The sequence below is a fragment of the Canis lupus genome, chromosome 8 (genome assembly GCF_011100685.1).
Source record: "Canis lupus familiaris isolate Mischka breed German Shepherd chromosome 8, alternate assembly UU_Cfam_GSD_1.0, whole genome shotgun sequence".
Taxonomy (NCBI): Eukaryota; Metazoa; Chordata; class Mammalia; order Carnivora; family Canidae; genus Canis; species Canis lupus.
The window spans coordinates 70596447-70622436 of NC_049229.1; the positions used below are offsets into that span (position 1 = coordinate 70596447).

The 25990-nt window shown below is 54.2% G+C and overlaps 2 protein-coding genes across 21 annotated transcripts in view; one reads left to right on the plus strand and one right to left on the minus strand.

Moving 5' to 3' along the window:
* WDR20 (WD repeat domain 20) overlaps positions 1–20518 on the plus strand; it is a 62186-nt gene extending 41668 nt beyond the window's left edge. For 5 of the 14 annotated variants that reach the window (XM_038545765.1, XM_038545760.1, XM_038545763.1 and 2 more), the window contains 2 exons: positions 10287–11546; positions 19649–20518. In XM_038545765.1, the coding sequence (XP_038401693.1) occupies positions 10287–11546; positions 19649–19702 (1314 nt within the window). In that variant the 3' untranslated portion in view covers positions 19703–20518. Of the gene's footprint in view, positions 1–9619; positions 10265–10286; positions 11547–14065; positions 16051–19648 lie in introns of those variants that run through there. The other 9 variants (XM_038545768.1, XM_038545767.1, XM_038545776.1 and 6 more) reach the window with 6 other exon arrangements.
* A 2768-nt stretch (positions 20519–23286) lies between these two features.
* MOK (MOK protein kinase) overlaps positions 23287–25990 on the minus strand; it is a 58489-nt gene continuing 55785 nt past the window's right edge. For 6 of the 7 annotated variants that reach the window (XM_038545779.1, XM_038545780.1, XM_038545782.1 and 3 more), the window contains 2 exons: positions 24795–24995; positions 24177–24719 (listed from right to left, as the gene is read on the minus strand). In XM_038545779.1, the coding sequence (XP_038401707.1) occupies positions 24645–24719; positions 24795–24995 (276 nt within the window). In that variant the 3' untranslated portion in view covers positions 24177–24644. Of the gene's footprint in view, positions 24121–24176; positions 24720–24794; positions 24996–25990 lie in introns of those variants that run through there. The other variant, XR_005363805.1, reaches the window with a different exon arrangement.

Below are 25990 nucleotides of genomic sequence, written 5' to 3' on the forward strand. Positions count from 1 at the left end.
TTGCAGGCTAGGAAGCAGCTCCTCACTTGGTGATTCAAGCATGAGCGGTTTCATACTTGTCTTATATTTTATTTGAAAAATGTCTGTTCACCATACTAGGGCTGTGTATGGTTAAATTCCAGCTTGGCACTTATAGCATGAGGCTTTCACAGTAAGGAAATTCTTTGGCTGTGTGGATACGATTTTCATCAGATTTTGGTCAGGATGTGTAAGAGCAAGGGTCATTAGAGGTTTGTTTCTCCAAGAGTGCCAGGAATGGTGGTGAAAGCCATCATCACGCCATGCTTTGCATTGGTATGAGAGTTAGCGGTTTCAGAGTGTTTAATATTTGTCCTCTTCATGGTTGGGTGAGTAGCTGTTAGCATCTCACAGATGAGGAAATAGTCAAAGAGAAGGTAAGTGAATTGTCCAGGCAGGTAGTACGTTGACTACAGAGGTGGAACTGAAATTACTTTCACAGACTGTAAGCCCCACCACATGTGGTCGCCAGATGGCTGGGCCTCTGTGTTCCTAGGAGCTCACAGTTTAGTAAGGCAGATGGATAGGGTACTGGGGCATGTTATCAGGGTGTCAGGAGCAAAGTGCCAGAGGATATGTGTTAACTGTATTCTTCAGTGTGTATCAAATACCATAAAGCAGAAGTTAAGTTTGATGGAGGAAGTCTGAGATTTCCAGAAGGTGACACTTAATCTGGGTCTTGAAAGATGCACAGGAATTGGGGAAGGGTGAGAGAGGCTCTCAGAGCTGAAGCAAACTGCTTGGTATGCAGAGGAGTGTTGGGTGGCCAGGCATGATCATGGCAGCAGGTAGGCCTCAGAGAGGTGGGAGGCGGAGCCAGCGGGTGCGCCGTCGGAACCAGACTGTAAATGCCCTGACATGCTGAGAGGCTTGGATCTGACGCTGGAGGCTGTAAAGGTAGTTTTGGGCTTCTGATCAAGAGAGTGACCGTGTCAAGTGTGTCCTTTAGAGTGCTTGTCAGTGCTTGTGGAGGGTGGGTCAGAATGGAGAGAGAGTAGCAGGGTGACAAGTGAGGAGGCTGGTGCCTGTTTGTGTGAGGGCTGAGGGCTTGAACGAGAGCAGCGACCATGTCTCATCCAGGCAACAGACCTTGGTTACCTTCTGTGTGCCTACTCGAGCCTGCCCTGTAGATACCTGCTGAGAGAGGGGTAGATATGTAAACAGTAGCACCCCTCACACACGCTTGGGGCAAATGGTGACATGTGCCAGTTGAGGAGGCAGAGGCCGGGGCGGGGGCGGGGGGGCGGGCAGGGAGAGGCACAGGGGTGGTGGAGGACATTTCATGAAGTAGTTGCTGTGCTCTAGCTGGAACCTCCCCTGAGGAGGCGGCCAGCCATGGAACAGCTTGAGATGGAGAGTTTCCCAGAAGGGAGAGCAGGTAAAGGCCTTGAGTAGGAAAGAAGCTGAGACCAGGAGAATGGAGAGGGGGCCATGGACCCGGGGAGGGTGGTGTACCAGGAGGCTGTGAGACCGGAGTGTGGTGCCACTTAGGGTGGCGCCCAGCTGTTGCCTCTTGGCTGAGGCGTGCGATTCCCACAGAAGGAAGCAGGAGCACAAGGTCAGGCTGGTGTTTTTGAAAATTCCCTGGCTACTGCTCGGAGATTGAATTGGAGAGAGGCATGAACACTGGTAGGTTTCTGGCTGTCCCTTCCACACTGGGGAAGACTGAAGAAGGAGTAGGTTTGGGGAGTGGAGGGAAAGATCAGAGTTCAATTCTGTACTTGACAAGCTTCAAAGGCTGGTAGATGTTAGATACATGGACCTGGAGCCCAAAACCAGGGATGAAAATGCAGGAATTCGGCATGTAAATAGTCATCACCTCCCTGAGATCAGACGAAAGATCTGCGGAGAAAGTGTAGTGAGAGCAAAGAAGACTACCAGGCTCTTACTGTCCCCCCAACACTCTGGCCTGCTCGTCATGTGGCCTCCACAGGGCACTTTATTCCCTGCAACTTAGGGACTCAGCCTAGTGGCTCAGAACACTTGAGCCTGGATGCCTCCCTGCTCCCACCCCCACCCCACCTGGAAAGAGCGGTGAGGACGGACATTGTTGAGCAAAGGTCTGAGAGCATGAACCCTTGGCTGTTCTGCAGTTTGCAGAAAGAGGGGAAGCCCACGGAGCACCTTCCATTCAGGGGTGGAAAGAAGGGCTCCTTGGAAGGGGAGATACCAGCAGTTTTGAAGGAGAAGCCAGTAGGTGTCCAGGACAGCCCAGGCAGAGAGTGCCCGTGTGTAAAGCTTGGGGGAGGGGGGGCTAACTGCTTATCTCATTGGTCCCGAGTGCTCACCTGAGTGCTTCTCTCTGCTGCCTGTCATACACATGTACACGTGCACACACACCCCAGTACCGATTTCCACTTTTGCTTCCCTTGTACGGGTTCTTGGCCCATGAAAATATGGCAGATGCTTGTGTGGCTTGATGGATGGATGGAATTAGAGTCCAGAAATCCACGACATTAAAGATAGATAGAAATATCTGGGAATTGAGTATATCTTAAAAGGTGACTTTTTTCCCCCTCCAGTAACTAAAAAATTTAAAAAAAAATTTTTTTTAATGCTTTATAGATGTATAAAGATGGGAAAACATCACCCCGGTGCTCACTGTTGGCGTTATTGTCTTTGTAGTTTTTACTTTTTTAATGAGGTGAGACTGGTATGTTCACATGTTCCATCAGAGGTCCTGTGACCTCTTCCTCCTGGTCTGGCCAGCAGAGTGAGAGAGATGAGCCCTGCTCCCTTCATGCCCCACTGCCCAGGTGTCCTTGTCATGCTGCGGAGCCTGGCTGTCTGTCGTACTTGTTCAGTCCAGAAGGAAGGAAGTGCCTGGTCCTTTCCAGCCTCCCTGGGGGTGACGCCCACAGGTCCCCTGAGTGTCTGCTTTCTCTAGTGGATCCAGGGTATGTCTGCAGCATTCTATATGTACTGTGTCCAGGGGCCTCTGCTGGGTGTATGTGGGCACATCCCATGAGCTCCCAGCCCAAGGAGCACACTTTCACTTTGCAATTGCAAGCTCCCTGGGAAGGAGACCACCCCCCCCACCCCCCCCCCACCCCCGTCCCCGGCCGGTCAGTTGCCTTGTGTGAAGGACCTCGTGTGAGGAGCTCACTGTTTACCACCAGGGGTTCTGGAGTACTGGGGAGGGGAAATTATAAAGGGACAGTTTCTAGATGATGAACTCAGACTTATTATTTGTAGAAATTCTCATTATTTCTGGGTTGTATCCATAGAATAGTAACTTCAAAGACTTTCAAGTATGTTTTGATTGTTGGGTAAGATGTAAAATCTAAGATGTACTTGTTGTTGTGGCTGCTTTCATTACTGACAGGTAAGGAGACCCTCTGCTCTTGACTCTTTTCCCTCTGGCGGGTTGCAAGCCTGGGGCCATCACACTGGATGGGTCCTCATCTGATGTCTTGAAGGGCCCCAGGCTGCATCTTTCCTCTCCTTCCTGGTGCTGAGAGCCCTCGGGCGGAAGAGCCAGACCCAGCTGTGTCATCCTCTGTCCAGTTCTGGGATAAAAGAGTGGTTATTGGCATTTTGTTAGTTTTTTGTTGTTGCTTTTTTAATCAAAGGAAGGAAAGGAGCATGTAATGCTGGACTCCTTAAAGTTTTAGCATCGTAAAATGGCATTTGATCTTCTTTTATGTGGCTTTGAAATACTCTTTCCTCACACTGAAGGGAAGCAGCTCTCTTTAAATGCGTTTATATAAGCAAAGACCTTGGTCACCAGTTTTGCCTGTGGCTACATTATGGCTCCCCCCACCCTCGCCCCCTAGCTGTGGTTTTGAATTGTTTGCTTTAGTATTTTTGTTGCAAAATAATACCTGCATTACAAAATGCATACCCACTGCTCCCCAGATAATTTTTTGCTGCTTGTCATGTTGGTAGTAGTAGATTCTACAAAAAATAAAAAGACAAGGGGCGCCTGGGTGGCTCAGTCATTTGAGCATCCGACTTGGTTTTGGCTCAGGTCACGATCTCATGGTTTTAAGTTCAAGCCCCGGGTTGAGCTCTGTGCTCAGCAGAGAATCTACTTGAGGTTCTCTCTCCCTGTCACTCCTTCCCCCAAAATAAAAAGTAAACAAGACAACTAAGTGCTTTAGAAAGTTTCGTCTTAGCAGTGACACTTTAACATGATTATAGATTTATTTTTATTCTTCCTTCCTTTTAACTAGTTTATTTTTTTTCAAAGATTGATGATAGAGAGAGACACAGAGAGAGCGAGAGGCAGAGACACAGGCAGAGGGAGAAGCAGGCTCCATGCCGGAGCCCGACGTGGGACTCGATCCCGGGACTCCAGATCACGCCCTGGGCCAAAGGCAGGCGCTAAACCGTTGAGCCACCCAGGGATTCCCCTAACTAGTTTATTATAGTTAGAAAAATCTTATCTCAATGCCATTAGTGATGGTAGTTTTAATGTTAGATTTTTACCAGATCTGTATCAGCAAAGGGACAGTTTCTTTGGAATTCAAGTGGGGATTGTGTGGGGCTGCTGGTGTACATTAGTGAGAGGCCCAGTGGGTGTGGGAGCCCATTTCCATGACATGCAGAGATGGCAGACCGGATCTCAAGTTTGTGTTTGGTTTTTACAAAAGTGATTATAGAAATTGGCTCAGAGCATTTTGGAATTTGACTCTTTAATGGAAGCCCAGTGGCTGAGCCAGGTGACCTTACAGAGAGTATTTTAGCTACTGAACCTCCTCAGCTACCTCCCTGCCCTTTCCCCCTCCCAGAGCACTGGCCCGGCTCCATCCCCCTTTTGGTGCTCCCCTCCACCAGTGAGGTGTCCCCTCAGCTTTCTTCTCCTGCCCTCCCCCCTCAGATTTGCTCCTCAGCTCTCCTAAGGAAGCCTCCCTGCTCCTGTTTTGCCTGCCTGGGCCCTGCTGGGGTCACTGACCCCTGGAGACCCTCACATCCTGGTGTGTAGGCTGAGGCAACCTAGGAGAAGGGGAGGGCAGCTTGATGCCTCTGAGCTCCTGGCCTGTAGAGGCCACTCAGCATTAGCTCCTTCCTCAGCATTAGCTCCTTCACTCAGCATTAGCTCCTTCCTTCCGTCGGGGTTTTCCTTGGATTTTCCTTCGGCCTGGCTGATTTTTGTCCTGCTCCCTGTGAGTGGAGGGTCACAGTGTCCTTTTCTTCCATGCTGTCCCTTCCTTGGGGGTCTTAGGAGGTCACAGATCTGGCTCTCACTGTTCTCAGCTGGTTCCCCATCTCCTGGATGAGGACACTTGGATTTCTCCCCAGCATAATCCCACCCCCAGACTTCTCTGTGTGTGGCAGTCCTTCAGTCTCCAGGCCCAGAAGAATTCACATGCCCTTCCCCACCCCCACCTCCTACTCCCCACCTCATCGTTGTGAACAGCCCATCTTGCCATGGTCAAGTTTGAGACCTTTCTGTCCACACACGATTGTCACAGCCTCTTAACTGGTGGCTGCCCCACCTGCCCCACCTCCATCCATTCTGTACCTTCTGCCGGAGGGATTTTCTCTTCATTCTGTCACTCCCCCGCACCTCCCAGGAGCCTGAACTCCCTGACTGCGCAGCCACACCACCAGTAGAAATACAGCATGAGCCACACATGCAATCTTAAATTTTCTAACAGCACATTAAATAAGCAAAAAATGGGTGAAATTAAGATTGTTTTCTCGGGATCCCTGGGTGGCGCAGCGGTTTGGCGCCTGCCTTTGGCCCAGGGCGCGATCCTGGAGACCCGGGATCGAATCCCACGTCGGGCTCCCGGTGCATGGAGCCTGCTTCTCCTTCTGCCTATGTCTCTGCCTCTCTCTCTCTCTCTCTCTCTCTGTGTGTGACTATCATAAATAAATAAAAATTAAAAAAAAAAAAGATTGTTTTCTCTATATAACCAAAATATTGTTTCAACATATACGTAGTATGAAATTATGAATGAGATCGCTTCCATACTTTTTCACATCTTCAGACTCCAGTGTATATTTTACACAGAAAGCACATCTTACTTCAGGCACATTTCAAGTACTCAGGGCTGTGCGATTGGATGGCCCAGGGCTTCAGGGTCACGGCCCAAAGTCCCCTTAGCCTGAGACTTTGCTGTCCTGAACCCCAGCTCACAATTCCAGGCCTAATTCCCTGCCTCCTCTTAGGCGCTCCATCCAGAACAGGTGCTGTGCACATCCCCCACATCCCCTGTCTGCCCAGACTGCTCTGTCCTGAGCTGCTCTCCAGCACAGCCCTTCCCACCCCTGCCTCTCTCAGCCACTCCCACCCCAGCCCTGCTCAGGAGCTCCTCAGAGGGGCCAGGGATCTGCTGAGGTAGTTTTATCACTGTGCTCATCCAGCTCAGGGCGCCATTAATGGTACTGGGTATTCAAGCCTAATGGGGTCATCCCGTTATTTAACGAGGAGCACTGAGATTCTTTACTTTTTTACTAGACATTTTCAGCAACAGAAATATACCTTTATGGTGTAGAAACTGGGCTTTGTTCTTTATATTTATTGAATAAAATGTTCCAGGTATTTGTTTCTTAATTAGAAAGACAAGAGTGAAATGCTTTCTTTTCTCTTCCTTTTTTGTTAAACCCAAACCAAATAATAACCAGAGTCGTTTAAATTCCGTGAATCTCTCCTAGCTGCCCTGGAGTTGTGCCTCCTGCCCTGGCTCAGGGTCTGAGGTAGGCCTGTGTCCTGTTGCTGAGAACCGATGTGAGTGGCCCTGGCCTCGGTCTGTGTTTGTCGAGGCGTAGGACGGGGCAGTGCCCCTGGCCCAGTCTTCCCTCTGCTCTGGCTCCCTTCTTTCAGTGTGATGGCCATTGCTGGGTTTGCTCCCACCTCAGCACCTCGCTGCTGTGGTTCCCTCTGTGCTCGCCACATGCTCTCGGCCTACCTCTGTGTGCTTTCAGCCTTAGCCCGCCCTCGCCGCTGGAGGAGTCTTGCTAGGCCCTCCTGCCTGAGATGGAAGGTGCTCCAGCCTCCTCTCCATCAGCACTGGGTCTCCTCCCTCTGGTTTGTTTTTCTCCGCAGCTCTCGTCACCCTCAGATCTTGCAGGTTTTACTGTCCTCTCCTCCCACTTGGACATGAATGCCTGTCTGTTTTAATCAGAGCTATTTCAGCACCTGGCATGAATGCATTGATAAAGAATGAAGGAATGATGAGCAAGCGTGCGGGTGAGTGAGTGGGGCTGCCGGCAGGTTTCTTGGCTCTCCGAACCTCTGTTTCCTGGTGGTAATGCAGTGATCATATTGACCTTCCTATGGGGAAGCGGGTGCTCTTACATTGCTGATGAGAATATAGCGTTCTGTCCTCTGTGGGAGGTTATTTGGCAATGTCTATAAAAATTATAGACCTATATATGTTTCGACCCAGCTATGTTATTGGATATTCATCCTGTGGGTGTTCTCATACACACGAAAACTGCCATGTGTGCCAGGTCATTCGTTGCCATGTAAATGTCCATCAGTGGGGACTTTGAATACTCTGCACTTTAGAAATGAATGGGGAGGCTGTCTTGGTACCAGCACAGACACCTGAGTGGAGCAGGAGGGCGCCCAGTGCCTCGTGTGCTCTCTGGTGTGAAGAAAGGAGGGTGGGTGGATTTGGATCCGCATCTGCCTTGTGCATGGATGGAGACACTGTGGAGAGAGAAACAGGAAGCTGAATGCCAGTGACCTGGGGACAGGTGACCTGCAACAGAGGAGAGGGATGTGAATGCACTCTCTACTGCACACTTTTATGTGAATTATTAATAGATTGCCCTATTCAGACAAAACAAAAGCTGGCCTTATAGGGTCCTACTGAGGTTAAGAAACATGTGTGCAGAGTGCTTTACCCAGTGCCTGGCACACGGAGTAGAGCCTCCGATGGGAAGTGAGCACTGCCTTCCCAGTATGTGTGCCTCATGCCCCAGACCTGGGGGAGACCTGGGTACCACCACTCGAGGCAGATGCTTTCCCCACATCAGAGAGCACGACCTGTCAGGAAAGGCCCCTTCCATGTCAGAGCCGGGTCCAGGGGCCTGTGCTTGTTTGGGTTTGCAGTCGCCTACACAGCTGGACCCGGTGCCCAGATGCCACAGTGTGACTGCTGTGTGCTTGGTTGCCGGGCTGGGGGCCCAGGAGGGGAGGCTTGTGCTTGTCCATAAGTTACTTCCATGTATCTACTTACGGTCGTCTCGAGGCACCTTTTAATAGGGAATGAAGTCTCTAAGTGTGTTTTGTGGTCCCAGTAACATTTATGGTAACAGCAGTGCTGTAATTCTTTGTCTTCATGCCTCACAGCTGCAGAGCAATACTACATTTACTTGACAGTATTACAATTTTGAGTTCTAATGGAATTATTTTTGTCGTGTCTCTAAGCCAAAAAATAAATTTTTCTCCTAAGCATAGTGCTGAAAGTTATGTTTGTCCTTAAAAATTTCCACAGGGTAGAGTGGCAGTAGTGTTTTGTTGGTAAGACCGCCATCTGTGTGGTTGTGGTGACATGTAAAGGTGCAGGAGCCAAGAGCCACAGTGCTGGGGGAAGGATGGCAGCCTGGCGGCCAGTCCAAGTTAGCGCTGGAGCCACCTGACAAGGCTGCCCCGCATGGGGGTGAGCCATGGTGGCCTGAGGCCTGCAGGGGCAGCAAGGTCTGAGGGATGGGGGTGGGCCCCCCCAAGATGAAACCTCCAACCTGGCCTTGCAAGTTACCTCTGTAACCTCTTAGGAAGAAGCAGTGAAGGCCTCATGCCAGAGTGGTCGCTGGGCTTTCAGGTTGTTGGCATTGGTGTAGGTCAGATGCCTTTTAGAGGTAGGAAGGGAAGGAGGCAGGGGATGAAAACGGTTGTGTTCCCAAGGCCAGCTCGTGTGTCTCTCTTCAGAGGGCCAGTGGTGCTGCCCTGTGGCTCCCACACTGCGGGGGGCAAGAAGCAGTGTCGCCTGCTGAGTGCCCACCCCTCCCCTGCACCCTGGGCCCTGCGTGCTGTGTGGGGCTGGCCTCCTTTCTCTTCCCCAGCCCCGGGGCCTAGTATTCTGCAACAGCCTGCACAGTTCATTCATCGCTTCTCTGAAAAAAAAACCCAAGTGACTTCATGTTCTTTTCATGTGGTTTTCTGTAAAGTTGTAGCACACGCAGCATATGTGTGCAAAGCCTACCGTGGGGCAGGGAGGATCACATCCGTGCCCCAGGGCCCTCTGAGGCTCGGGCCAGGAATCCCAACCAGTTAGGGGAAGTGGGAGTGTTTAACGCACCCGGAGCCTGCCGGGCTCCTGAGGCACCTGGCTCCCGGGGAGATGGCCGTGGAGAACGTTTGGTAGGAGGAGTTTGTAAAATCTTGGGAGTCTTGGGAACTTCTGGATAGTTTCTGGTGATGTGATTTGGAAGATGGAGAGGGGCACCCATGTGGAAGCTGCTGTGCCAGCAAGCCCCACGGCAAGGTCCGCAAGCAGGGAAGCACACTTCTGCCTTTGGGTGGTTTTTACTTTGGCCTTTTGTTCTTTGGGTTTTAAAGGCAGCACTCCTGATCTTTGCGAGTTAAAGGAACAGCTGGTCAGTGGACCAGAAATTAGCAGTGAGTGGAGCGGCAGTGATTAGGCACATACTCCTGAATTAATCATCTGTTTATTTCTTTAAACACCACCTTGTTCCAAAGAAGATTTGGAGAAATTGCTTATAAAGATGCACACAGGACAGCAAATCTGAGTGAGGAAGTTTCAGTGAAGCCAGAGCTGAGGTAGAGCCCAGCGAGTGTGCGTTGAAGTCCTGTGTGCTGCTGCCAGTGGCTGCACGTTGCCTCCCCCCGACCCTGGAGCAGCCCAAGCAGAGGGGCAGGTGTAGTCGGCACATGACTTACATGACGATAAAATGCAGAGAAACTGGGAGGCATAGCTCTCCCGGCTGTGAGGACTGCGAGATTTCCCCCGGGGGTCTTCGTAGAGAGGATGCTGTGTGTGGGTGCGGTGAATCACAGATTCAGATGCTCCTAGCGTAAGAAGTGAAAGTGGCCCGAGGGCTGGCCCTCTCACCAGTGTGTCCCAGCGCCTGGTACAGTGTCTGGCACGTGGTAGGCTCTCAACAGTGTTGGTTGAATGACTGACTCCCTCAGCGAAAGCCAGTGACCTAACACCCAAGTGCAATTCTAGAAATAATTCTACAAGGGGCCCAAATGCTCTTCGCTGGTTTGGCTGACCACGGGATAGAGTGTGCAGTGCCCGGATGGACTCTTCCCTTCTCACCGAGAAGCAGACAAGTTTCTTGCTGGAAAAGTAGACCTTTAAAGCTTCTCCATTGTGATAACTTGTTCTCCTTTGTCTTCACAGAGACTAATAGACAAGTCACGCGTAACCTGTGTCAAATGGGTTCCCGGTTCGGAAAGCCTTTTCCTAGTAGCCCATGCGAGTGGGAACATGTACTTGTATAATGTGGAGCACACTTGTGGCACCACAGCCCCCCACTACCAGCTTCTGAAGCAGGGTGAGAGCTTTGCCGTACACACTTGCAAGAGCAAATCCACGAGGAACCCTCTCCTTAAGTGGACGGTGGGCGAGGGGGCCCTCAACGAGTTTGCTTTCTCCCCAGATGGCAAGTTCTTGGCATGCGTGAGCCAGGATGGGTTTCTGCGCGTGTTCAACTTTGACTCGGTGGAGTTGCACGGTACGATGAAGAGCTACTTCGGAGGCTTGTTGTGTGTGTGCTGGAGCCCGGATGGCAAGTACATCGTGACGGGCGGCGAGGACGACCTGGTGACGGTCTGGTCTTTTGTGGACTGCCGAGTGATAGCTCGAGGCCACGGGCACAAATCCTGGGTCAGCGTCGTGGCATTCGACCCCTATACCACGAGCGTGGAAGAGAGCGACCCAATGGAGTTTAGTGGCAGCGACGAGGACTTCCAGGACCTTCTTCATTTTGGCCGAGACCGGGCGAACAGCACGCAGTCCCGGCTATCCAAACGGAACTCTGCTGAGAGCCGCCCCGTCAGCGTTACATACCGGTTTGGCTCCGTGGGCCAGGACACACAGCTCTGCCTCTGGGACCTCACGGAAGACATCCTTTTCCCTCACCAGCCCCTTTCAAGAGCAAGGACACACACCAATGTCATGAATGCCACGAGCCCGCCCGCCGGTAGCACCGGGAACAGCGTCACGACACCGGGCAACTCCGCACCCCCGCCCCTGCCCCGCTCCAACAGCCTGCCACACTCCACCGTCTCCAGCGCCGGCAGCAAGAGCAGCGTCGCTGACGGGGCCGTCGCTTCTGGGGTCAGCAAATTTGCGACGCTCTCCCTGCACGACCGGAAGGACAGGCACCACGAGAAGGACCACAAGCGAAACCACAGCATGGGACACATTTCCAGCAAGAGCAGTGACAAACTGAACCTGGTTACTAAAACCAAAACGGACCCAGCAAAGACTCTGGGGACGCCCCTGTGTCCTCGGATGGAAGACGTCCCCTTGTTAGAGCCGCTCATCTGTAAAAAGATAGCACACGAAAGACTGACTGTGTTAATTTTTCTTGAAGACTGTATAGTCACTGCTTGTCAGGAGGGATTTATTTGCACATGGGGAAGGCCTGGTAAAGTGGTAAGTTTTAACCCTTAATGCTGCACCAGATCTAGAACTTGAATAGGTAGTGATTTTTTTTCTTGTGGGAGGGGCGGGGTGTACAATGAATGTGAATGGCACTTCTTACTCTTAATGTAAATCTAAATGCATCAGAGCCATAATTTTGGATACTGCATGCCATGTAATTCTGAATCATTTGATAATTCAACTTAGAACGTTTAAAAAAATATAATCAAACTAATTGCCAGCCAAGTCAGTCACCCTCCTGGGAGTATATAGAGTCCCAAGGTTAGCGCTCCTGTATTAGACTATTTCGACTTTAGGAAAATCATGACAGTGTGGGAAAACAATGACTTTAAAATGCTAAAATTAAAATTTCTGCTTTAACTGGAATATTTTTGCTTAACTACTCAATTAGGATGTTGTACACCTGATCAGAGCGTGTTCAGTGCAGACGGCCATTAACTGTCATTTATAGTCCGGTTTTTATCTTAGTCATAAAATGTTTAGGAATCTATGAAATTTAACTTTAGGAACAAAGCATTCAGCAGGGTTGATTGATATTATTTTTACATTGTTCTGGCAATCCACAGAAAGAGAAGAGCCTTAATTTTTAAAACCCATTTTAGTCATTTTATGACAATTAAAATTGTTTAATAAACATCTTTTTTCAAAGAAGCAGTTTGTAGCACTTTGATTGAGATTCTGTGCACTGAATAAACACCCACATTCCTCGGAGCCTGGACAGCTCCCGGAGCCGCGGCCGAACCGCCAGCAGCGCTTGTCAGAAGTGCCTCTTGCCACATAAGCCAAGACCTTTTGTGTTGGATGCGCTTCGCTTATGTTTTTTTTTTCCAACAAGGGAAAGGAGGTTTTGGTTTCTTTGGTGGTTTTCTGTGGGGTTTTTTGTTGTTGCTGTTGTTGTTGTTGCTGTTCTTGTTGCTGTTGTTTTTGGTCAGGAAGGCCCAGGACAGAGGCCTTGTTTTGTAAAGACTGACAGGCTCCCCGAGGGTCAACATGCTTCCCGAGGTTGCCCTGGTTTGGGTTTTGTTTTCCTGCCCAGACTTCTCATCCCGGGGTGGCTGCCGTGATCCCGCTCGGGCTCCGTCCTTGGTGGCTTCCACCCGGCGTGTCTCACTGCTGGCCTCTCAGCCGCCTGCGTGAGCTCCCGTAACGGGTAGCTGCTTCCGTGGGGCCTGCACAGTTCTGATGCCTGTGGTCCTTATCGGCTGTGTGAGGAATTTCAAATTCCAGTTTCACGTCGGGGGGAGATGGTTCTTTGAGCTACGTGTTTCCTGTCAAGATGATGGTTACCTTGTTAACTTATTTTGGTCATCTCAGTTTGTTTACTGTTTTGCACGCCTTTATAATTAAACGTAGAGATGCTGATTGTTTACACTTGTTTGAGTAGTGGATGCAGTTCAGCCAAGTGGGCTCCTGGAGACATTCGCTTCTCTGCAGTGTTCAGCTGTGGTGACGGAGCAGTAGCTCTGTGCGCTCTAATGCAGCCCTCCCGGAAGGCCAGCCCCCACTTCCCTGGGCCTGCTCATGCCACCCCTCCACCCCACCCAGTTCCCACCCAATCCGTCCGCCCTGCCCATCCTGCTCCTGAAATGGGAGGGGTTTCTGTTGGATGGCAGTGTTCCAGCACAGGAGAAGTGAGGAGGCCTTCCCGGGGCATCCCACCCCCACCCCGCCCCCCGTTTATGCATGATGTCCACAGGTATATGTGTTAATGTCCTGTTTGCTCTTAAGATACGGTCCTTTGTTCCTAAATGTTAAGTGACCTAAGGTAGCAAAGACAGCGTCCTTGTGGACTGTTTCAACTTTGGAGGCTAAATTGAGATGTCAGACGGAGAGAATCAGAGCCAACACTCCAGGTGCAATTTTATGTACCCACATGATTCTAGAAATTTCATTTCAAATGCTTCTGAGGCATTGAGTATGCAGTTTCAAAATTCAGGACTTTGTATTTGGCCCAGGCAATGAATGGCTGATCCCAGGTAAGTAGCCTTTATGGGGACGCTTATTGTGACCTTTCGGTTCTGAGTGCCTTGCTCACTGGCTGCCGCTGCCTGCGCTGCTGGCAGGAATGTGTGATGTGCGCGCTTTCTATGGACCAGGCGCTTCCTGATCCCACACACCCCTTGGCACGCTCAGCTGCGCAGGCTGCGATGAAGGAGAGGGGTGGCTCGGGGGCACCGGGGGTGACTGGTATACCTAGGAGGAGTCTGTTGGGTTGGGTGTGGGAGAGGCAAGAGATGATTGTTCCCGTAAAATCAGGCTCTGAAACGTGCTAACAGAAGCCCGGGGTGTCTCTCTCCTGTCCCCCACCTCCACTCCGTTTTAAAAACTGTGGTCACGTCACAGTTTGGGATTTGGGGCTTGGTCACAATCTTGTTCTTCCAGTTTCTGCTGGCGAGTGTATCCTTGAAGTCTGTCCCTATCCCCTCTCTGGGCCCCCGTTGCTGGGTGTCAGGTGCTGGGGAGGGGCTGCATGGCCGGCCCTTCTGACACCCACCCCCTTTCTTCGACAGCCTGCAGAGCACTTTTCCTGCAGTCAGGAGGACAGAATGTGAGGTGTTCTCCGAGACCAGGACTAAAGCTGCCCAAAGCTGCCCGCAGCTTGAGAAGAGGGCGCTGGAGGGGCGGGCCTCGCTTCTGTCAGTGGCTCCTGCAGCCCTGGGATGCGGGGAGGGGGCCCACGGGGGACCCGGTCTCAGGTGCGGAAGGCCCAGGGCCACAAGGACACATCTGGGGAGCGCTTTTGCAGTTTGCTCACCAAGCTTTGAGCTTCCTCATTTGATACTGTTCAGTGTTCTCGCTTAAACATTATCCTGAGCAAGAATATCTTTTCTGACCTCACCTCTGGAGTGAAATCGCTATGGGCAAAAGGCGGACCACCCTTGGCCGGCACAGCCTGTCTGCCGGGCGCTGAAGAAAAGCGCAGAGTGGCCCTCGAAGCCTGCTCCCCCCAGCCTGCGTGCAGGGACCGGAGCCCTCTGAGGGTCCATCCCGTCTGCCCTGCCCTGCCCTGCTGTGGCTTTGGGGGGCGGGCTTCTAAGCCCGCTGGCAACTCCAGCCCTCGTCTTAGATTCTCCTCTTCCTCGGGGGCAGGAGGTTAATATCCCAGAGAAGGAACCTTGCCTTTGGAAAACTCTGCCACCTTTTAAAAGCAAACGTGTAAGGGGGAGCAGGCCAATTTTTTAACTTTGGGTTCTAAATTCACTTAAATAGTGATAAAGAGTCTTAATTTTGTCTTTTGTGCTGATCGAACCTTCTAGCATTTTTGACGTGTCCTGTGAGCCATTGCCTTGGGACTGAGGACAAACACCTAGGATAGGACAGGGCAGGAGTGGGAAACACGTAAGCAGTCACCGTGATTACTGCCCAGCCATTCGGAAGCCACGAGCAACAAAACGCCACGTGACTTGACCTGCCTTTATGGGCATGCACATGCGGCCCAGGGGGACTCAGGCTTCGCTGTTGGGCTTAACACCCGAGTCCTAGCTGGCAAGTTCCCTCACTCCTTCCACGTCCTGTGGTGCAGCTTGCATTATTAAGACATTGTCAAGTGTTGAGTTTGAGCAGAGATTGGTGAAGCTGCTTTATCAGATGCCTTCACCTGCGTCCAGGGTTCACACCTCCGGCCTTGGCAGGGAGGCTTTTGGGTTTTTTGTTGGGGAAGCTCAAAGTGTGAGGGGAAAAGCCACAGGGACAGGGAGGGCTGGAGAAGGAATCCTTTGGGAAACCCAGATGCTGCGTTTGTGTATCTGACTGTCCGAGGAAGACTTAGAAGCAGAGTCCAAATGGCTTTCCCGGGAGAGCTGCACGGAGCTCGGCGTCCCTTCTGCACCCACGGCTCGGCCGAGGCCAACCAGTCCGTGGCCTCTGACTGACTTTCCTGTTGTGCTGGTGTGTCCGCTGTCGGGGTTTCCTTCTGCAGCGGGGAGCCTCTGCGCATGTGTTGTGGGCCTGACACCTAACCTGGCGGTGTCAGCCATGCTGGGGACTGTCATCTGTCCCAGTCATCATTGGCCCCAGGGATGGCCCGTGAGCGTAGACGGCAGCCTGGAGAGTGGAGGCCAGGACAGTGCGTGTCTCGCATTGAAAAGCATTTGTGTTCAGAGCCCAAGTTCAAAGCCGTGTGAAAATGCCCGCCCCCCAGCGTTGACCGATGCATTGCTGCACCTGTTACATGAACTTCGTGTTGTGCTCACACTGCTGCCTCTCAAAGTGTAAAAGGAAGAATTTCCTGCATTTTTTAATTTCTGTATATCTAAGTTTATTAAAGACTGCTATGTTAGGTGACGTTGTATAAAATTGTATGATTATTTATCTTTAATGAAAACCAAAAGTAAAATCTGCATTTCCTTTTTTTACATTTTCATCTAATTTCTTGATGAATAAATTTGATAGTCTTCCTACCATGAAATGTTAAGTTCTTAACTGTTAAAATAATTAGTGAAGCTTTCGTATCAGTATTGTTAATTTATCGTTTTAAGAAAATCACGTTTCTGTTTCACTGTCTTGGTTTTTGGCTGCTCTCGTCACTCTCCCAGCTCGAGACTCCCGCACACGCGGGTCCGAGGTGCCGGGGGGCGGGGCGTGGGGGGGGGCAGCCCTGTGTTCGCGGACAGGAAACGAACAGGAGCGAAGGAGAAGGAGAAATGTACTAAAGGAAATGTTCGCCGTGTCGGAGGTACTGGCGTGGCGAGCGGCCCGGCTCCGGCCTGTCCCGGCTGCCCGACTGCCCGCGGCCTCCGGGGCGTGGAGGCGGGAGGAGCGCTCTCCCGGGGCGGCCTAGGATGCCAGGCCCTGAGGCCCCGCTGCGGAGGGGGTGGTGGGGAAGGCGCCCGGACGTCCTGGCCCCCCAACACCTCAAGGCCAGGACCCCAGCCCAGATGTGCAAGTTCCCCAGAGGCCGAGAGAGGTGAATGTAGGACTGCGCCCTGGGTCAGGGCCTAGGCTCCCTTGGGGCCTGGACCCAGTGCCTCCCTGACCCTGCTGACCCCCTGCTGGCCCCCTGTTGACCCCCTGCTGAGCCCCTGCTGAGCCCCCTGCTGAGCCCCCCGCTGACCCCCCGCTGAGCCCCCGGACTCCAGGGCCGCCAGGTGCACTTGGCGTCTGATGCTGAGCTGCCCCGAGCAGGGAGCGCTGCGCTGGTGGCGCCCTCACGGCGGCCGCCTCCGACTGGGAGCAGGACGTGTTTCTCCCCAGCATGGAGTAGATTTCAGGTTTAAAAGGACTCGCGCGGCATTTTGATCTTTTAAAAATAGTTTGTGCCTTGAAAAAATGCTCTAGGTCCCTCCTTCTGTGGGGGGCTGCCTGTTGAAGGAAACCGTCGATTCTGGACCCGTGAGTTTCCTGCAAGGGACAGAGCCTGTCGGGCACTTGATCCCCCCCCTCCTCTAGTGTTGGGGCCTCCAAACCAGCCTGTCACTTTGGGGGGGCGCCAGCCTGGGAGGGACCCTCTAGACGCGACTCCAGCCGAGCGCCTTGGTCTCCCGGCACCCGCCCCAGAGCCTCTCGTGCCGAGAAAGCCTCGCTCCCCGATGTCTGCAAAGAGCATCGTCTTCCCCAGGTGACTCTTCTCTTTAGAGACCAGGCTGAGTGGCCTCTCTGGGGGAGTGTGTCACCTTCGGCGTGACCCGTCGTGGGGCATCAGGTCTGCCGCCCAGCTGGGGGCGGGGGGCAGGCAGGGGCCCCTTCTTCCCCTCCTCCGGCTCGCGTGCCCTGGGGTCCCTGCCACGCGGGGCAGCCACCTGGGCCGAGGGCCTGGGGAAAGGCATCCCCGGCGGGACGGCGAAAGGGACCTCACTTCACAGATACCTGCCGCTTGGCCTCTGCGTGACTAAGAGCCGGAGTAGCTCCTCACTTCATTTTCAGAGAAATCTCTCGCAGGAATAGGACGGCAAGTCCGGTGAGCGCAGGCGGCTCGCTCCGTAGTAGATTCAGGACCTGTCCCCGCGCCGGTAACGGCAGCCACGGGCGGGTTCCCGAGGACAGCTGCGCTCGGGGAGGCGGCGGGGTCCGCGGGCCGGGCCGGGGCCTGCTCTTCGCTCAGGGCCCCCCCCCCCCCGCCCCCAGGAGTGACCACGGGGCCGCCGCGCAGCTTCCTGGCGGGAGCGTGATGGGGCCCGCGTGTGGCCCATCTTTCCCTTTGTCCCCAGGGAACCTGTAGACCGAAGCGCAGCTGGTAGAAATCAGGGGACCTGGACGTCTCTGTCTGAAGGGCAGTGTCCCCCGACGCCTCGAGCAGGCGCCGCCTACCTGCGGGGCTCGGGCCGAGGGCGGGACCCTCACCTGCGCCCTGGGGGCCCTTTGGCAGCCGGGGGTTTGGGGGTTTCCGGGAGGCGGTGGCAGGCAGGCTGGGTGGGGGCGGTTGCTGGCCTCGGGGACCCTGGCGATCCCTTGGGACCCTGGGCGTCATGCGACAGGACGACAGCAGGGAGGTGGTTCTCGCGGGGCGGAGGCTTCGGGCCGGCGGCTTTGTAGGGGAGAGCGGGCTCCCGCGGCCCCGAGGCTGGGCGGCACTGCGGGGCGGCCCCCGGGGAGGGCGCGGGGCGGGGTCGCTGCAAGCCCGCGGGTGCCACCGCGTTCCAAGTGGGGACACAACACATGCCACTGAGAGGCCTTACCTGTCGAGGTGATAATATGGGATATACGGGGTTAAATATATTGGAATCTCATTTCTCTTCAGCGTTCCACGTGCTACTAGAATTTTAAACGTCACGTAAGGGCTGCCTTGTCCCGTGGGCAAGGGTGACAACTGCGGGCGCCCGGTCCCCGCTGGCCCACCGCTCCCGTTAGGGGCACAGGCCCGCTCTCGCGGGGAGGAAGGGACCCCTCGTCCTGTAGGCGCCGCCCTGGTCCCCGACAGCCCATGGCTCCGGGGAACCGCCTCCTGTGATCCGAACCCCCTGGAAGCTTGGGGACTGGGAGGCAGAGCATCCTCGGGAAGGGGCTCGGGCCGTGCCGCCCCCACCCCGCCCCCGGGAAGTCAGCGTCCCAGGGCAGGGCTCCCGGAGGTCCGAGCGGGTCGGCGTCTCTCCCGCGCTCCCGGCCCCCGATCGCGTCCCGCTGAGCACACGGCCTTGTAAGAAACGGGGTAGAAACGGGGTAGAGCTGCGCAGAGTGGCGGCGGGACAGGGAGTTTCCTGCCCCCGGGCGTGGGCAGAGCTGAAGGCCGGTGTCACGGGCCACCCCTCAGTGTGCGTCCACGGTCCGCTCGTCCTGTGTCACCAGCTAACCTAACCCGCTGCAGCAGGTTTTAGGACAGCTTAAGTCTGTGTTCACAGAACTGAAAACTTGTGGGTTCAGTGTCACTCCACGGTGACCTTAAAATGCTTAATAAACGCCAAATGGTGATGTAATTACGTGCGTGCATCCCAGTGAGTGCGAAGAAGTGTAGACACTGCCATGTGCGGGGCTGGCTGCCAGGTGCCCCAGCTCGGGCCTGCACTGCCCCAGGCGCCCCGCCTCTCCGTGGAGGCCACCCTGGTGACCCGCACGCCACCTCCTGCACCCTGTCCCCAAATCGAACACAGCCCAGGGCCTAGATCCTTCAGTATCTACCTGCTGAGCCCTGGACACTGGTCAGGGGGCACCACGTCACACCCCAGCCAGAGAAAGTGAGCCCCCCCCCGCCCCGCCAGCAGGAGGAAGACACCTTTAGACAGTGCTAAGCCCCATCTGTGTGGCCGACCAGCTGTGGGGCGAGGCGTGAGGTCCGAGGGCAGCGCTGTGAGCTGCTCCAGGCCACGGCCTCTCCTGGGGGCCTCACCGGGTCCTGAGCCGGGGCCTCTGGGGAAGGTGGTGAACGGCCACCGGCTCGCTGCCCCCGCCTCTGGGCCCACAGTGTCCCGAGGAGCCCAGGCCCGAGAGGTACCTGCTGCTCCCCAGGCGGGGCCAGGCCCAGTGGATCCTGAGCAGTGAGGCAGGTGACACAATGACGTGGATAAGAATTAAGTAGATGAAAAATGGAGGATTTGTTCAAACACTGGCTACCAGCTGGACAGAAATGACTTTGCTCATGTGAACCCGCTGGCAAAGGATGAGTGTGGCTTTCTTGGCTGCCCACCGTTTTGCTGGATTAATGTAAACTGCTTTGTTTGCAGGGTTTATTGTCATCCCAAAACCAGGCCAGCTCTCCAGGTGGAACTGTAGTATAGCGACCCACCACTGCTCGAGAACCCTCGGCCCGACGTGGTCCTGCGGGAGCGGCGGACGGACCGGGAGCTGCACTTCAGCCCCGAGCACGGACACTCGCGGAGGCAGCGGTCACTGGAGTCACGTGGGAGGCCCCCGTGGGGCCCGCTCGCAAGGGCGCCCTCTGCCTTTCACCCAAAGAAGCTGTTCCCATTTTTAAATCATTCTTTTGGGGCTGCAGTAAAAAATAAGAAATGCGATTTTGGTTTTCTTGCTTTTTACTCAAAAGTTCAGTGTAATTAAAACCATATATATATATACATATATATATATATATATAAAATATATACATATATACATAGTGTAAAATTATTTCCTGGACAAGAAATCCCCTTTAAGTTCAACTGTTATAAATAGTACTTCACTGTTTTTGCACTGATGTTTTCTACACGTAGGTGGTCAGAGAAAATCTGGAATGTACTTGTGAAGGAAGTTGTGGCTTTCTGACTTAAATCTGTCATTCCAGAAGATGGATGCTGCAATCATAGATTTTTACAAATTGTTTGCACTTAAAATATAGTTTCGTGCTATTAGGGACTTACTTTAAGTATGGGTCTCATGGACTAGCGACCCTCTGGGGTGTGAAGATGTTCTTTTTTAATCTTAACATTTATTTTAATACCATTGTTTCCAATGCAGTCAGCTCTGTATTATATGTATAAATGATGTGACTCTGCTACTGGGGGACGTGGTTACTTCACCAGTAATTTCCATCATTTATGAGTGATATTTCTAATTCACGAAAGAATATTAATATTAAAACTATCTTGATTATACCATTTGTTTATCTTCCATTAAGTTGGCTCAATTTTTAATGTAACTTTTTGTTCAATTAAAGTTTGGGATAAAATGATTCATCCTTTTTCCCCACCCTCTTCCTGGAAGCCTAGGACAGGCTGCTCGAGAGTGGCTCTTCTGGAGGGTTCTGTGGCTCTTTGGGCCCTTCCGCCTCACTGCCTGTGGCCACCGTGGGCGGCTGTGCCTGTGCAGACAGGCCAGCGAACCGAAGGAGAGACCGGCTCTAAGTCCCTGAGCGCATCCGTTGTCGCCGAGAGCCCGTGACCACACGTGCCTCTGATGCGGATGGAATGCCGTGTTGGCTGCAGGACTGCCCGGCCCATGGGAGCATCTAGGATCAGTGTCTTCTGGGACTGGTGTTTGCTTGAGACCAGCCCGGGGACAAGTCCAATCGGAGGTCACACCCACAGCCACCCACTCGCAGACTCCACGACGGCGGGAACCCGATGCCGCATGGCTCCAAGCAGAATACCCTCAGCTTTACAGAGTGGTACACAATTGCGTCCTTCAAAGACGTTTTTATTTGGTGTGACCGTAAACCACAAAGTGTTGGAAAGACATTTCTCTAAAATCTGGGGCATGTCCACATGACTGAGATAGAAAACGGAGTGCACGCTGTCCGAGAACTACACCATGTTCGTGGTCTCCGTGTGTGCAGCCGGGGACAGCCACCTTAGCCTGGGTCGCGGTCGCTGCTCAGAGAGGCCAGTGCAGCCCGGGGCCGAGCCACTGGGAGCTCCCACTGCCTGCAGAGCCTCTGGGTCCCGGGGACACCAGGAAGTAGTAAGACACCCTGTCGTTTCAGTGAAAGAGTCAGAACTGATAGATCATATACCTTCAAAATGACCTGCGTGTTAAAACTGCACATTCTAAATGTCATCCTGGTCCCAACGCTGGCTCCTGGGTGCTGCTATCACACAAGACCCCACCCATGCAGGCCCAGGGACACGCGAGTAGGCCCACGTACTGCTGCGGGCCAGCAAAGGCCGCCTTTGAAAATGAAGCCCAGAGTTCATCTTGTGATCCTGTGGTGCTGTCTCCTGTGAAGTGACAGGTAGAAATCTGGTCGGCACGAGGGCAACGGTCACGTGTCAAATTCAGCCTCAGTTTGGTCAGATGACCTGGCCCGTGCTCCCTGCTTCCACTGGCCCTGAGATTCACATCCAGGCTCTGTCCCCTGCTTGTCCCCTCCCGCAGGCTCACAGACCGTCGCTGACCGTCTCCGCTGAAGCTGCCAGACGTTTTGGTGTAGATTTGCTGTAGATGCATCTGTACTGGAAACACGTCTATGGCTCTTGTACCTACGACTGGTTCCTGGCCAAGTCGTCCAAGCTGGCTTCCAAAATCAGAGTGCCGTGTAACTGCTGCCACCCCCGCTGCCACAGACACGCAGCATTCAGCAGGCCCTGGGTAGACGGCACCCAGGCCAGCCTCGAGGCCGGTCACGACTCTCGGGAGCCAGGGAAAGAGGTGGAAGTAGGCTCAGCTCACCTAGTATGACTTGTGTTTGCTTTTATTCTTCCCCTGAGCTTTCTTACACCTTGGGAGCTGGTGCATGCATGCTCCACGTGTGGGGATGGGTCTAAGGGAAGCTAAGAGGAGACAGATGTTTCAGGGAGTGGAGTCAGCGAGGCTGCTGGCTGGCCGCGTGGCCTGGCCAGAGCAAAGAGCAGGCCCAGGAGTGTCCTCAGCACCTGGGGGGAGTGGGGGGGCAGGGGCAGCAGAGCCCAGGTCTCTTGGGTGGCGTTGCCTCTGCTTTTTCCGCTCCACGACTTTGCAGGGCTAAGGTGCTGTCAGACCTGGAACCCTTGGACCAGCGCACCAGGCCACACCTCCACACTGGGGGCAGCCAGGCTGCGTGTGCTCGTGCCTCCCTGCCTCGCGCCCTCTCAAGCTGAGACCAAGAAGACCTGGTGGGTGAAGAGCAGAGGTTGGGGCACCAGGCAGGTGCTGGGAAACGCTGTACAATGAGCCAACTTGACAGGGTGATGGAGGAGCAGGACTTCGGCTCTGCTTCCCTTCTGGAGCTTTTTGGCAACAAAAAGTGCTCAGGAATAGCGTTGCTTGCAAAGGCTCAGCCGGCCTTCATGTCCCCTTCACGTCCCCTTCACCACCCTTCCAGCCGGGAGTGAGCAGAGGCTCCCCCAGGCTCTGGCGGCAGGCTGAGGCGGCCTCCCGTGCCCGTCGCAGGCCTAGATGCCAGGCAGAGAGTGAGCCAAAGCCACTCCAGCTGCCCGGGACTGGCTCCCATGCTGAGAGCCGATGGGTGCAGGAAGCGCGAGCGTGGCCGGAGGATCACCCTGCTGCTCCACGGAGATTGGTGTGCGGGGCTGGAGCAGCCGAGCCTCGTGTGGCTGGGCCCTGGGCTGGCTGTGTCACAGCACTTGGATCCCAAAGACCAACATGAAGCCAAAAGAGTTTCATTTGCTGCACAGGTCACACCCCAAAGGGCTTGGCCTACCCCCCCAGAGGCCCCGTGGGGGAGGGGTAAGTTCACTTTCTCACAGAGGTATGCGGGAGAACTTTAAAGATTTTCCGCTCAAATTTTATACCTATGAAGGGGGGAACAGTTTTCCTAAATACACAAATTCTTGTCAGTCCTTAAATGGGTCCTTAGAGCCAATCCTGGTGGACAGGAGCTCGCTCCCCCTGAGCTGCTGCGGCTCAGAGGCCTGGTTCCCTAGCAGCCTCTCCTGCCTGGGCTCAGAGTGGGGGCTCACTGGCCGTACAGGGCTCCCTTCCATCCCAGGCACCCGCTCCTGTCTCCCCGGCCTTCCTGCTGCAGGGCCACAGCCCCACCTGGCTCTGGCCTCCTCCCATGGGACCTGGAACTCCCAGATCCCCTGCAGAGGCTGAATGGCACCCTGCCTGTCCCCCATGCCCCTTCCCCATCGGGCATCCTGAAGGCCCCACCAGCGTGTTAAACCAGTTCAGAGGAAGCTCTTTCCATCCCTTCCACATGTGTGCACCCAGTTCTGAACATCCCCATAGCCTGGTGTCTGGTCTTGAATCTGCCCCCAGGTGGCAGGTGGGTGCAGAGGTCGTGGCCACCAGAGAGCACATGGAAGACTGTCACAGATTTGTCTTAAAAGAGGGAACAAGAGGCCGAAGACTAACCTGGGAAATTTGCTTCTTCTAACCATTGTAAGTTTGTGAAGACGAGAAAAAGAAGGTGTCATTATGTTACATCCCAAGACAAAAGGGCTCAGGAGGGTCGTGCCCCCGCCCACAGGCGGCCCAGGACCACTGCTCCTCTGCGGCACCCCACCCCCCACCCCCACGGAGAGGCAGGTTCCCTTCTGTGTCCAACCTGCTGCCGGCACCCCGGAAGCCAAGCAAAGCGCCATCGGAAGTAGCATCTCTACTCACAGGCAAGGCTGGGCCTCCAGAGCTAAGCGACGTGGCCTCGGGGAAGCCCGGCGCTCCGACTCACCTCGCGCTTGGCAGCCTCGTCCGGCCGCAGCTCCCGGGGGCACCCGGGCCGAGCCTGTGCTGGGTCCTTACTGGCTTTCCATGTGCCACAAAATTAAGCTGTACCAAAGCCTTCCCAACAAAATAAATTCCCCAAATATGCTCACACAACCTAAAATAAAGAAATGGATGTCAAGACACGTGTTTAACTCAGAAAATATCAAACTATTGTAACGACAGCTTATTCTTTAATAAAAACTCCAAGAGCGTAATCTGTAAGCTGTAACGTGCCACGGCACCACCGGTGCTGGACTAAAGGCTCGACACGCAGAGCGCGTGGTGAAACCAAGCCTAAATCACACATCATGTAAACTCTGACTTCTGTTTGGATTTGGATTAAAAAATTACAAAATATTCTGTCCCAAAATCTTAGGTTACAAAAATGAAATTCAAAAACCCCAGAATGAGGTGGTTTTACGAATGTATTCGACTGGAACGTACAGTGCAGCTGCCCTCGGGGTGCAAAGAGCCCCAGGCTGGGGGCTCCGGGCTGAGTGGGTACGGCTGGCCTGTGGGGCAGCGGCCTCGGGGGGACGGCGCCAGGCCTGTCCCCGGAGCCCTCCGTCCGAGGCGGGCGGCGTCACGGCCCGGCCCAGCTGCACCTGGTCGTGCTCCGCGCAGGTGAGCCCGTGCTGCTCAGTAGCCTCCGCCTTTCCTCTCTATCGTGGGCAGGTGGTACTGTTTGGGCTTAATGTCCTTCTGGGCGTCTGTCTGTCAAAGGAAACAGCAGACGCTCAGCGGGGCGGGCGCGAGGGCGGGAGCGGCGGGGAGCTAGCGGACGGCTACCTTCTGGTTGGCGCCCACACACTTCAGGGGCCTCAGCGCCGGGGCTTTCCTGTGGGCCCCGGGGCCCCACGCGGAGGGCAGCGCGGGGCTGGAGTATGAGGACAGCTTGGTCACTCCTGACAGCGTCAGTCTGGGCAGTTCCGTGGGGCAGGCCGGTCCGGGTCTCTTGGGATGGTCCTCTCCTGGCCTTAGGGACTGTTTCTTGGAACAAAACACAGGTCGGGTGAATGTACAACGGTGTCCCCTTTATGGAAATTCGGAAAAACAAGAGCAGTTCTTTTGCACGACTTTCACCTAATGTAACCTGACCAAGACGTGTGACCATACGATGACCAGACGGTATCCCTGTCACCCCCGGGACGTGGCTGCTCAGAGTCCCCTGCGGAAGGCAAAGCCTCCACACTCAAGTCTCATGCGGAGTCGGCCCCGCAGGGCAGCGCCCGTGGCCTGGCCCGACGCCACGGAGGCCACTGAGATCCCAGCAGCGCACCACGGGCCACAGCTGCCTGGTGCCCCTCTCCAACCCCGGACACCGGCCTTGCGTTAGTGTGGCTGCTGAGCTAAGAATTTTTTTTTTTTTTTGGAAGATTCTATCTGTCTGTCTGTCTGTCCATCTAGGAGAAGGGAAGGGAGAGACTCTGTCCCCGCTGAGTGGAGCGCCTGTTACAGGGCTCGATCCCACGAACCCGAGACGACAACCTGAGCTGAAACCAAGAGTTGGACGGACACTCAACCCACTGAGCCACCCAGGCATGCCTGCATTTTTTAAGAGCTGAAAACAATTTCCTGGCATGTTAACAATTACGTGAAGTTCAAATCGCGGTGTTCCGTTTTCCCAAGGCAGAGCCCCACTGTTCATTTACGTATCCTCCACGGCACCAAAGAGGGCAGCTATGACGGGACTGTGGTCCACAAAGCTGGAAAGGCTTCCTGTGTGGCTTGTGCCCTAAAGACGTGTGGGGACTGTGCTGGGTGCCGGCAAGAGTGACCGGGTCAGACGGCCGTCTCACCAGGAGGGAAGGGCCGAGCAGGACAGAATGAGGGAGGCTCAGGTGGGGGATGCTGTTGCACTGTTTGGGGCCTGAGCAGCTGAAAGGGAGCTGCTTCCACCCTTAAAGGGAAGGTGCAGGGAGAAAAGCATGTTTGGGGGGAAAGACCGGGAGATTGGGTCTGAAAAACCCAGCCTGTTACACAGT